At 32.3% G+C, this 13,799-nt stretch overlaps 1 protein-coding gene across 8 annotated transcripts; it reads right to left on the bottom strand.

Annotated features, from left to right (window-relative positions):
* Nucleotides 1–1,193: 1,193 nt before the first annotated feature.
* LOC111704506 (uncharacterized) lies at nt 1,194–13,111 on the bottom strand. Of its 8 annotated transcripts, none has more exons than XM_023476757.1 (13): nt 13,023–13,107; nt 12,710–12,940; nt 12,191–12,304; nt 11,776–11,857; nt 11,099–11,166; nt 10,220–10,275; nt 9,009–9,073; nt 8,701–8,755; nt 8,180–8,219; nt 7,507–7,600; nt 6,092–6,188; nt 4,785–4,877; nt 4,287–4,372 (listed from the first exon to the last, which is right to left on the bottom strand). In XM_023476757.1, the coding sequence occupies exons 5-12, from the start codon at nt 11,158–11,160 to the stop codon at nt 4,834–4,836; spliced, it is 513 nt and encodes a 170-aa protein (XP_023332525.1). In that variant the 5' UTR covers nt 11,161–11,166; nt 11,776–11,857; nt 12,191–12,304; nt 12,710–12,940; nt 13,023–13,107; the 3' UTR covers nt 4,287–4,372; nt 4,785–4,833. The 8 variants fall into 8 exon arrangements, with proteins under 8 accessions (XP_023332520.1, XP_023332521.1, XP_023332525.1 ...); XM_023476758.1 differs by having other exon boundaries at nt 12,710–12,781; XM_023476756.1 differs by lacking the exon at nt 12,710–12,940 and having other exon boundaries at nt 13,023–13,111.
* Between the last annotated feature and the right edge of the window lie 688 nt (nt 13,112–13,799).

The following is a 13,799-nucleotide window of genomic DNA, read 5'->3' as shown; positions in this document are numbered from 1 at the left end:
ACAAGAATATGTACAGGGGCGTATACAAGAATATGTGCAGGGGCGTAAACAAGAATGTGTACAGGGGGAGATAAACCGACTCCGTCCTATAAGACACCCAAACCCCCTCTTAATTTCCACCTATACGCCTTTTACTTACTCTCTAGTCTCTATCTACTCTCTGAGTAAGTATTCAATCTCTAGATACCATAGAGAAAGAAAAGGAAGAACGCTTATCTCGTTATCCCCTCAGATGTACACAACGGACCACCCTATTGCAAAATTAATATAGTGGTCGATTGTGTACATCACAATATGTTTTTTTCTTCTCTATGCTAGATACTATCTGAGTTAATAATATCTCCGATGGTAGTAAACAAACCCTTGCTTTCTTTACATCAGATTTATTTCCAAGCTTGCACCAAAGCTAATTTTACATCAGCTTTATTTCTCTGCTAGCTACAACCTCGAAGAAAATGATTTCGTCTAGATATTAGTTATTTTTTAGCACCTAATCCAATAACAATAAAAACAAAATCTTAGTATCTTTGTATAAAGAAGACATTTCGAAAAATGATTCAACTCAGAATTTCTTCTGGAAAAGTCGGCAGCTTAAGTTTTCCTCCCCTCGAGCATCCTTGAAATTATCTCTGGATTTTGCGGTAGATCGAAACATCTCACATCATACTACAGAACTCATCAGCATTTAATTTTTTAACTTTTTAAGCACCAAGAATTTTTTTCAAAAATCAACTTTAATTACAATTACATAAGTTTTGCTTTACGCTTGGAACTGGTTCATGTTTGAGTTAGCTCTTTCCATTTTAATACCTAGAATGATCATCCTTGAGTTGTGTGAGCTTTTTTGTTTTACCGATTAACATTTTGGTCTTTTCTTTTTTTAAACCCCAATGGGATTAAACAAAATAAAGCAGAACACATTTTTGTTTAAGCCAAAAAGTTGTATTAAAAGTAACAAATACAAAGTAAAAAAGGCTGAAAATCCTTCAAGAACATTTCATCCAACAAGTGTTAAGACCAAGGTTGTCTCCTTTTCATTTCAGTTCCTAAATCTTGCATCCTACATCTTGCATCTTACATCTTACATCTTACATCTTACATCTTACATCTTACATCTTACATCTTACATCTTACATCTTACATCTTACATCTTACATCTTACATCTTACATCTTACATCTTACATCNTAAGTTCCTTATCCACTATACATGAGCTAATAATCCCTCCGATATATAAGTTCCTTATCCACTACACATGAGCTAATAATACCTCCGATATATAAGTTCCTTCTCTATTACCTAAGATTATCATCCCTCCGACATTCCAGTTCCTATTGTGCTACCTGAGCTAATAATTCCTCTGAAATTCTACACAGAAGTCTCCTTGATTCAATAGCTGGTACTCCGCTGCAGTTCCAAGGGCAGCCCTGAAATTGCATATTAAAAGCTTTATGAGCAATGAGCAAATAAACTCCTAATTTTTGTTTAAAGTGCACACTGTACCTTCAATTTGAACTCGATACCTCCGTATTCAGAACTTATTCTCTGTATTTTATATTCAGATTTATTGATGGCATTCTCAACACTCTCAATCATATCATTGCAATCAATCAACCTAAATACATTTAAAGGGAACTTTGGCGTGATTTAAGGTGATCTTCATGCATTTAAAAACTAGTTATAATGCTCTATTCACAATAATACATTTAAAACCTTTTCTGAACAAAATTTATAAAGACTAGGCTTTTATGGCGCTTCGCGCCCATCTTCTATTTAAATTGTGAACATGTTCTTTTTGTTTACATTTTAAAACAAAAAAGAAAAAAATTTTGCGGATTTTTAAAAAAAAATTCGCGGATTTTCAAGAATTTAAATTTTTTTACAAATTTAAAAACCATTAAAACACATTTTTAAAATTTTTATCATTCATAAACCTTCCCTGTGGTCACTACAAACAGACAGACAAGCCAAATTTATATATAGATAGATATCCTAGTTTTATTATCTAAAAATTAATGTTTTCAATTGCAGTTCTCTATGTGACTGTAGATTTAAGCAACAAGGAAAAATTTTACCGAATTTACGACTTTTTTTGAGGACGTATCTTCATCATATAAATCATACCCTTTTTGAGAGTGTATTGTTATACATATTAGAGACACATAATTGCTAGGAAAACTTGACAGTAGAGAGACGACTTCAAGAACTAGTATGTTTCCCAGGCGGACACTTTGTTCATGTAATGTTAACGATATGCTTTTACACTTTAGCTTTGAAACAAACTGTTGTTATTTTGTACTTAAAACTCAATGCACGTTAACCACCGGGAGATTTTAATTATCATTCTTATTATCTACGTAATCATTGATTTACCTGATTAAATCTCCATTGTTCAGACTGAGTATGCAGAAATCACTCGCTCCAACCCTATAAATCAAAAATCAATTAAAAAGAGGAAGTATAAACAGAAAAGGATAATTTAAACTACTTTCCAGTAATTATTCTTTAATAAGTTGCCCACGTTTTTTCAGAAGTTGGAACAAACCACTTTTTGTATTCCCTGGGTCCTCCGCAGGAGATTTGGAATAAAAATGTAAAAATATGAGATTTTTACGTCTTCTAAAATGTATTAACTGGAACACATAAGAATTAGAAAAGGAAGATTAAATTTAATCAATCTCATGTTTATTTAATTTTGTTAAAAGCAATAAGTAGCTTAAACATAACACTTATTTAGTAAAGTGGGTCTGTGTAGAATACATAATCGCTGTGTAACATGTTTATTATAGTGCTTATATGAAGTTATGCAGTGCATGCGATAAATTCAGAAACACTATCTACGAAGAATTATAAAATCTGCTTGATAACACATATGTGCAAAAAAAGATGACATTATCGCGAGTTTTATTAATAATTCTGCTATATTTTGAACCTCAAACTTGAGCAATATTATACACAGAATTATTTAACTTTATTCTACAACTTGCTACATGTATCTTTTTAAAGATAAGCTAACCAGAGCTGAAAACTTTAGAATATCGGGAGTAATGCTTGATCCACTCTTTTACTTAATCTCGAGATTAGATAATGCTTGTTCTCCTCATGATATTAATCTCCAGATTACTTAACCGATCGGGATTAAGGATATCCCATTCTAAAGTTTTCTGCTCATGTATAAATTTGAGGTTAAAAAATCTATTTTATGAATCTAAACTTTTTAATATTTTTAATAATTCGCTTCCCCCATTTTATTTCCCCGGTGAACTCGTTACATTATTAATAGAAGAACATAATAAACACTAACAGCAAAGTAACAAAAAATCTTAAAATTAAATACTTTTTAGACCTGTATCAATGTTTAACAGTGCGTTTAAATACTGTACCAAAGTCAAGGTCTAATACATTTCTTCTATCAGTTATATAAGTAAAAATGAAAATATGTTTCAAAAATAGCGTTTTAATTGACCTTCTATTACAAAATTGGTAAGTCCAATTCACAAAGATACCCCTTAAATCTCCATCTGTGTAAAAATGAGCAGGATATTGTCTTTTATTTATCACAATTTCCTTCCATGTTTAAAGGGTAAACGTTGTTGATCGATCCACACTTGTTTGCCGAGTCCATTAGTGCTAGATCCAATTAGGGTTCAGTCGTGTGTTTGTTGTCTATTTTGAACCATTAGAAATAGTATGGCGGTACCATCTATCTTTCTATCTATCTCATTATCCAATGAGAGACATGAATCCTTTAATCGGCGCTAACATTTAATGGAAATGTTTACTCCTAATGAAACTATAGTGGATCATTGGATATCCCTGCTGGGTTCGAACCAATGAGAGTTCTTTCATTGATGGCGCACCAAATTTCTCGGCTTCTGATTGGCTGTTTGGTTTGTACAATCGACACTTTGATTAGTTGCACTTTAGACACTTTCCCAGATATTGATCTAAGACTATATTAATCTTAAGTTAAATACAAAGAAGAGATCAAGCAATGAGCTTGATCTCCACAATACTAAAGTGTTTAGCTCTGAATTGAGTAAGTGAAGCGTAGTAAAATACTATAAATTGTTTGTGTTATTTTACATTCATACATTTAATGTTAAGTATTGTGGCCACTTGGCGTGCTCCTTTATGGCGATATGTATTTCTAATTTTAGTAGAGAAATAGCAGATTACAGGTAATAAATTGTTGAATATGAGACCAATAACTTTTCCGACTGTTTAAAGGGATTAATTTTATCGCTCACCTGTAGGACTCCTCCTTGAAGAAGAAGAATGAATCCATGGTTCCTTTAAGATTAGTTCCACAGATTAATTTATATCCAACTCCGCCCAGCTCACCTAGTAGTCTTATCATCATCTGATTACACCTGAACAGATCAGTTTATATCCAACTCTACCCAGTATTCTTATCATCAGCTGATTACACCTGAACAGATCAGTTTATATCCAACTCCACCCAGTTCACCTATTAGTCTTATCATCAGCTGATTACATTTGATATACAAATCTCTAAATTCGGCCAAGTTGCCACAAACTCTATTTTACTTATCCTTATATTTTTGCATTCTGATGTTGTAGACCTCTATACTATAATAAATTCTATCTAACATAGGTAAATCTGTAAAAAAAAATGAAAATGAAAAATGAAAAATATCACAATTAAATAATTAGGATTCGAATGACAGCTTATCATAAAAAGAGGAAAAATGCCAATTGTGTAACTTGTTACTTAAAAAATTATATTTTGAATTTAATAATAGCTCGATAATATTTTCTAACCTGAAATTTTGTTCCCCATCACAATCGTTCCATGGCGTTCCATGAAGCTTTACTTCATGAACATTCTCTGTTCCCGATACCAATATACACTCCCTGTATACATGCTTATTTGTTATACCCAAGATATAAACCTATATCAGGATTTTAAAAGAGTTTCGTTGAACAAAACTCTCGAATTTCCTTTTCGGGGGTCTACAGAGTTGCGTAGATTTTATTTAAAGAAATCGGAAAACAAAAAGAGAATGTAAAGGAACCACATGAAATAATATTTCTGGACATTGGTTTTAACTACTGGGTTTTGTTACGATACTCTATATAAGTTTCTAGCTCAGGAACTCCATAGTTTTGTCTAAAAATTAAGTGTACTATACAGTTTCTCATTTCTAGGACTGCTAATCAGCTTTTAAGGGCTGGTCTAAGTTCGCCTGGATCGTATGGCACGACATACTATATTTCTACAAAAGGGTTTGACGGCAATATTGCCGCTACTTTTTTTATTTAACACCCATTCAGGGGTTAAGTTTTACAATTTTTAAAGAAATGCCTTTTAACGTAAATCATTAAATTTATGAATTTCGTCTATTTTTGAAGGTTTTCTATTTTGTATCCAAAGGATCCTATATTATCACTGAATTTAGATGTCTGACCTGGGAACTTTAGAATGGTGGATATCGGGATTTATGTTTGATCCACTCTTTTTCTTAATCTCCAGATTAAATATTGCTTGTTGTCCACATGAATTTAATCTCCAGATTAATTAACAGATCGGGATTAAGGATATCTCATTCTAAAGTTTTCAGTTCTGCTTATTGATCGTGTACTCCAGTTGTACACAATTGAACGCGTTGTGGTAAATACCGCATATTAAGGCCTTTAATAGATCCTTTACTCTCATATCTCTGACTTAGCCTGAGAAGCATTATTTGTTTACATTCTTCCCAGAAATTGCAGTACAATTTATTCAAAAACAAAGCTATGTAGGACACATGGAAATAACGGTTCTGTCAATTTTCGATCACAATTTTTCCAATTAAACAAAATTTTTCAGCCTTTTTTCTTAAATACTTTTTTGTCGGCATATACGTTTTGAATAAATAGTATTAAACAAACAAATCCGTAAGTTTTAAGATTGTTAAAATATTGACCAAAACGCGTATGATTTCAAATAGAATAAACCGAATGCCTCTAACTCTGGTTAGTCCAGGGTGAGGAGAACATGATTTATTCAAAATACCTCTCTGTAAATTGTAAACTGTACATAAAAAAGGATTGATTGATTTGTTTCACAATGTTAAACTAAACCTTACTTTTGTATTCCTCCAGGCCAAGTGGCTTGAATAGCATGCTTAACAGTGTCAACAAAAAGTTCATCTCCTCGCAGCATCTTAAATTTGTCCAAACCTCCTGAGTAATTAAAAAGTAAGATTGATAATTGCGAATGATATTAGATTGATACCCATAATTCCATAACTGTGGAAAAGGAAGACGACATTTAAGCACATTATGTGTATTTGAGGTTGTAATTTAAAGCAAATATATTTACTAGTAGCTTTAAGATAAACATTTGAAGTGAAATGTTCATTGGACTATTCTTCAGTCTAACAGGATATTCTTTCTAATCCGCAGTTTTATGGGTTCCTTTGGTAGTAACTAGTTAAATATTTAAAGTTTTAAATATCAAAGGCCCAGGTTGCAAAGATGTAAGGATTAGATTTGCGGGTAGTAATTAGTTCCTTTCACATCGGAACTTATAAGAATAAGCCATCTGTAGAATAATTTTAAAGGTTCTGTCTATATCTACTATACAGGGTTACCCACAAAGGATGAGACTTCAGAGAAGACTGAACAGAAGTTACATTCATGGTTTCCTGATTCTGTAAACTTGTTTTTTTCTTGGTAATTGATTTAAAATGCTAGAATCAGACATGCAATCAATTTCAGTTTTCAGATTGGGTTTTCAGGTTGGGTTTTAGGTCGTCATTAAAGTCTCATCCTATACCTGGACACTTTTATACTCTGTCTCTCCTCTGTTACCTTAAACAACAAAATATAAAAAAAAAACAATCTAAGATGTGTTTAGGTAAAAAGAAGTACAATAACTGTACTGCAGTAAGTGTACACTGTACAGTGTATACACTATACAGCATGGTTATGTAAGCTGCATTGTGCGATTGAATGTATACAAAAAGAATTGCAACATCCTTCTCTTTAACTCTGCACTGTTATTTCTAAAGAAAAGAATTGCAACATCCCTCTCTTGAAACCTATACTGACCTTTCAAAAGAAAAACTTGCAACATCCCTTGAACCATTTACTGACCTTTTTAAAAGAAAGTACTTGCAACATCTTTCTCTTAAATTCTGTACTAAACTTTCTACAGAAAAGAACTGCAACGTCCTTCTCTTGAACCATGTACTAACCTTTAGGAAGAAAATAGTTGCAACATCCTTCTCTTTAACCATGTACCGACCTTTCTAAGAAAATAGTTGTAACATCCTTCTCTTTAACCATGTACCGACCTTTCTAAAGAAAAGAGTTGCAACATCCTTCTCTTTAACCATGTACCGACCTTTCTAAAGAAAAGAGTTGCAACATCCTTCTCTTTAATCATGTACCGACCTTTCTAAAGAAAATAGTTGCAACATCCTTTTCTTGAACCATGAACTGATCTTTCTAAAGAAAATAGTTGCAACATCCTTCTCTTGAACCATGTTATACTGACCTTCTTAAAGAAAAGAGTTGCAACATCCTTCTCCCTAACTAGATCAGAGCTGACTACAGGATCATAACCCATCATATACATCTCCTCTAGTAGCCTAGGTTAACTTACAATGATTTGGATTCTTAATTATCAGAAAGATTTAACTTTCAAACCAACTTTTAACCATCATGATAATTTCAAAGCAAATACCGCCCTTTGATTTTGAATCAGAACTTGAATGGTCATATTTCTAATTTCGAACCAAGAGTCAATATTTATAGTAAAACCTTCCTTCACAAGTCTTAGATACCATATTGTCGTCTTAAATTCATAAAAACAGTAAATATAAGAGGAAATGTTTTGCCCTTAGTCATACTAATACCAGTTTACTGGTTGCTTGTAAACCAGTCCGACGTTTTATCGTACCGAACACCATGTACAACAGTGTGTTTCTTACTGTACTGCACTGTTGTACGGTATTCCAAGTCTAACCGTACACCAATTCGACTTCAGAAACAATGAAGGAACTTTTGTGAATTCAACCTTTTTCTTGGTATTCAGTCAAAAGTTTAAAGAGCGAACTTCTTGTATTTTAAATCCATTTAAGTAACACAGTGCCGTTCACGCCTAATAAATGTACCCGGCACGGCCATTTTAGCCTGGTCTAACTGTTATTTTTTAAAATTCCTTTCACCTGAGTACGAAAAGTTTTCCAGCAGTTGATGCTTCCAGACCTGTAATTTATTTTTCTTATAACCAACCCATGATTCTCCAACAGATAGACGTTAAGCTACTTTACGTCCCCGGGACAATAAAGTAAAATAACGAACTGTTCTGCGAAGTTTTTATTAAATAAATCGCGGATTTTAATCTCAAAAGACGATAATATTGTGTACAATTACTTTTTCGGGAAATTTAAAATTTTTACTTTACCATGGGTTCCAAGCAGACAAATTTTGCCAGCAAAACATCCCTCGCTGTGCTCTGGATGTTTTGTAAGCAAAATTGGTCTAAGGAACCCTTGTCAAAGTAAAATTCCCTTAACTTTCCCTGTAAAGTAGCTGTAAATAATTATAATTTCGATCTTATTTAATAATTATATTTTAGTCTTTCATCCTATCTTTCTTTGATTGTCATATTTACATTTTTCCTAGTTCTTTAATCGTCTAATTGTTTGACTTCAAAAAATACTTTATCTTTTTATTTGATATTTACCTGCTCCTTCGTTAAAGTTTGCACTCTTTAGTTGAAATTTATGATATCCAGGAGACTGCAGGGAGTTTTCATTTTTTAGTTTTGGAAAAATATAGTACAGTGAGAACCAGAAAACTGTGGAATAGGAAGACGACATTAACGACATAATGTTTTTTATTAAATCACTTATTAAGTGAAATGAGTCTGTTTGCATCACGCAATTCATGTTCAAATTGGAGTATTTTAAATCATACCATGTATCCAAGCGGCGTCTTCATATTCCAGAATTTTCTAGTTCTGACTGTAATAATATTTTTTAAAATGAATTCCTCTTCTTCTGAATCTAATCTGTCCGATCCATCAGTGATCCTGTTTACTTCTCTCACAATATATTCTAGACAATATAAAGGAACTGTTCACTTCCCTCACAATATATTCTATTGTTCACTTCCCTCACAATATATTCTTTACAATATAAAGAAACTGTTCACTTCCCTCACAATATATTCTAAACAATATAAAGGAACTGTTCACTTCCTTTACAATATATTCTAGACAATATAAAGGAACCGTTCACTTCCCTCACAATATATTCTAAGCAATATAAAGGAACTGTTCACTTCCCTCACAATATATCCTAGACAATATAAAGGAACTGTTAACTTCCCTCAGAATATATTCTAGACAATATAAACGAAATGTTCACTTCCCTCACAATATATTCTAGACAATATAAAGGAACCGTTCACTTCCCTCACAAAATATCCTAGACAATATAAGGGAACTGTTCACTTCCCTCACAATATATTCTAGACAATATAAAGGAACTGTTTACTTCCCTCACAATATATTCTAGACAATATTAAGGAACCGTTCACTTCCCTCACAATATATCCTAGACAATATAAGGGAACTGTCCACTTCCCTTACAATATATTCTAGACAATATAAAGGAACTGTTCACTTCCCTCACAATATATTCTAGACAATATTAAGGAACCGTTCACTTCCCTCACAATATATCCTAGACAATATAAGGGAACTGTTCACTTCCCTCACAATATATTCTAGACAATATAAAGCAACTGTTGACTTCCCTTACAATATATTCTAGACAATATAAAGGAACTGTTTACTTCCCTCACAATATATCCTAGACAATATTTTCTGTTAATTTATATTAAAAAATATTTTCTGTTAATTTTCATTAAAAATACTTTCTGTTAATTTACATTAAAAAATACTTTCTGTTATTTTCATTATAAAATAATTTCTGTTAATTTTCATTAAAAAAAATACTTTTTGTGAATGTTTCATTAGAAATATGTATTCTGTTAATTTACATTAAGAACATAATGTCTAAAAATCTTTAATAAAAGATATGTCCCATTTTTAATTCAATAAAATTTTTTAAAAAAATTCGAATTTTTTTTTAGCTCACAAAAAATTTCAGCCCATACGGTCCAGACGTTTGGTCGGCTATAGGCAACATATATATATATACGAACCTCTTGTTTTAATTAATAAATATATTTGCTACCTATTCTTCTAATTGCTTGTTTAGTTGCATGGAAAACTTTGATGGTATCAGTTGGCCTACAACAACAACAACAACAAAATTAAACATATTTTTTGTAAGTTTAGTGTTCAAATAGGTAAAAAGTGTCTTCATATTTTATTTTTAAATCTGAACTTTATAGAAAATCAACTTTTTTGAAGATTATACGGTAAACTCATACAACATGTATAATGTAAAATTGTATGTAATTGTAATCTTTATGATAAGTTCTAATATTTCAAACATTAAAGTTAAACTTTTTCTAAGGAAAAAACTTGATTTTAAGATCCCAAAGGAAAAAAATGGGCAATTTTGCATTCAAAACCGACTTACTTCTTAGACTGGGACGACATAGTTATGAGAGTAAAGAAAGGTTGTGAGAATAAAGAAAGGATTCCGAACTACTTTTCAAACTTAAATTTTCTAATCCCTATATCTTTGCAACTTGATGGGGTAAAACCTTAGATGATTCAAAATTTAACAATTCGAACTAGCAGAATTAATATTTTGAAATATCAATGATCTTCGACATTAGGTTGCAAAGATATAAGGCCCATTAAAAAGATTTTAATTACTTATGCACTCCACAACTGCACCCCCCCCCCCACCCCGTGTCACATCTGCAGATGCCGTTCCCTAACTCAATACTATCAGTGCAGGGTTATCCACAAAGACTTACGACTAAGGGAGTGACTTTAAAGAATTTGATCAGTCTTTTTTCTTGCATTTGGGGATCTTTCTTAGGATTTTAGGTCGTAATTAAAGTATCATCCTTTGTGGGTAACCCTGCACCGTAAATTAAGCTGCTATTCTCCCCCCTATACCCCTCACAACTGCCATCCCACCCCCTTCTCTCTTGACCTGAACCCTACGGCTAGACAGTTGAGATTAGGATCCTCGGGTAGCGGATAAATGTTTCCCATTCTCTCCTGAAACATTAATGGGACTGCAAGTGTAATTTCGAGTGATCTTGAATGCAAAGATGTCAAGGTACCCTTGAAACCTTTATCTGATCAAAATGTGAAAGATAACATGGTTTTTCTGATTAAAAAAGTATTTAATTGTGACAATTTATCAAGTGTTTCATATAAGCAAGAAATATGCAAGTCACTTTTGTAAAAAATAAAAATAAACAGATAAAAAATTCCACCAATGGCCGGTTCAGTATCACTGAGATATATACAGCTTTAAAACTTATTCATTCATTTTTTAGACAGCCTTGACTTTAAAAGTGTCGCAACGCCATGACCCTTGGTTTTTACCTCATAAATACTTTTTTGCAGCCCTGGACATATTTGTTTTAAAAATGCAATACGCTTGTTTCTAGCTTAAGTGTAAAAGGAGTAATTGGCAAATAAAAACTATAATTAAAAATTGTCCATATTATACATATATACGAGTTTTTTAAACTTTGGCACAGGTTCATATCATTAGATAGAACTAATATTGGGCCGCGATCAACTTCTAATTTTTTTAGGCTGAAGCCTATCCCCACTTTCATTTTACAGTCCCTGTACACTCTTATAATTTTACAGTCCCTGTAAACTCTTTTTTAACTCTTTGTGCACGAAGTAAAAGAACAAGTTGGTTTAATTCTTTATAAACATCTTGGTGGTCAACCTGAAACAAAAACATAAAGTTAGTTTTATTTATATAAAATGTTTATAGTAAAATATCAGTTATCAGATAGAAAGATAAAACATTTGTCTCATTTATAAAAAAGTATTTCAATTTCTTTATGAAAAGGCTTTTAATTTTAAAAATTGAAGTTTCTTTGATAAATAACATCCATTTGATTGGTAGATTCAAAGAAGAATGTCCAGATTGATTGATGGGTTCAGCAAAGAAATGTTCAGCTTGATTGATGGGTTCAGCAAAGAAATGTTCAGATTGATTGATTGATGCAGAGGAGTGAAGAAAGATTATTATTAGATTATTCACAAGGTTACTTACAATTTGGTGCTTAGTCCAGTCCAGTTAGTGAGGTTTAGTTTAGTTTGGTTTCAGGTTTAGCTCTAAACTTCCAGGATCAGAACAGTTAAATCACGATGGCTATTCATGCCATTCCTGAACAAAAATCAATCTTATGCTTTGTCAAGATTGATTCCTTACCCAATTTTTAAGCTCTTTTGAAAAATGTATCTAATTCTCTAGAAAAAGGACGGTACCCTCAACCCTGTAGAGTGTAATTAGCTGTTTTAGATCAAGGAGGTTTTATACTCCAGAGCGTCCCATATCATATTAGATTATCTCCAAGTTTTAACGCCAAATAAAACCATAATATTAAATAAAAACTAGTATTTTCGTAAGAAAATTATTATATTAGCCTTATTAAATATTTCAAAATGATTCTTCTTAAATTTTCTGATTAGTCCCAAAAATCGCAATATGATGTGAGACACCCCGTAGCGGGTTCTCCTATACATACATTTTGTAAGTTAAGGGTTTAACAATCATATAGGTTGTTTTCACCTAACAAGGCTCTCAATCTTCTGAATAGGAGACACTTAGAACTGCTAGTAGTTCAAGTTTTAGCGGTCGGAACTAAAATATTTATTTAAAGTTTGTCTCCATTAAAGTTCAACATTTTCTTTCAACTTATGAGCTTATAAGGAGATCAGCTGCACCGAGTTTAGCAGGATCCAGTGATCCTCAGCTCAATAACGATCAGGTTAATCAGATTTAGTTTCAAATCTGGTATTCCTGAATACGAATACTTTTATTAAGCAAAAGTAATTCTTGTAAAAACCCAATGTAGTTATTACAATTATTAGCAATATCCAACCTGATTTCCTGAGCTGGAAAGCTCAACAGGTTCAAGAGCAGGCAGTAGAGCTTCACTCTTGAAGATCATGATCATATTCTACTCTGAAATATAAAATATTAAAAGCTTTATATTGGGAATATTGTGATTTGGCACAAATATGCATTGGAGATCACAATTGTTTTATAGCAGGCTTGATTCCAGGTTCAGCTAGAGTTTTCTCAAACTGGAGAGGAGCCATGATACTCCTGAAGTTTACAGACCCTTTATGGTTACCGTTGTGAATCTAACATTGACATCGATTATGCTTCCAGTCCCTTTCATCTCATTCATTAACCTCCTAGTCACAATTAACTTGATTCGAAAAGAATTGATTCAACTCGTTAAACTAGTTAGAAATCATAATTTCAGGATAAACCATACCACATTAAACATTTTATGCAACATTGTTAACCATTAACTTTAAGACCTCAGTGTAATGTCGTCTTCAACTCAAAATCCCCTCTCGGAGACACCAAACCAAATAATTTCAGCCCCCCATTTTCTTTGTTCTCCAGGGACGGAGCCTAAAACACTTTCGTTTGTTGTAAAACCATTAAAGCTAAACAAGAATATTTTCATATGAAGAATTAGTGAATTTCGTTAAATATTCAACTGTAATTTATTTCAGAAGTTTTAAAAAAAACGTATTTCAATACTGATCAACAATAAGTTACCCCTTTATCATCCGCAAATAAATCGTAAGATTTTTTCTATTATTAATATTTATTATAACATTGTACAAATAACCATGACCTA

The sequence above is a fragment of the Eurytemora carolleeae genome, unplaced genomic scaffold, assembly GCF_000591075.1.
Source record: "Eurytemora carolleeae unplaced genomic scaffold, Eaff_2.0 scaffold146, whole genome shotgun sequence".
Taxonomy (NCBI): Eukaryota; Metazoa; Arthropoda; class Copepoda; order Calanoida; family Temoridae; genus Eurytemora; species Eurytemora carolleeae.
This window is presented reverse-complemented; position numbering and strand designations above follow the sequence as displayed.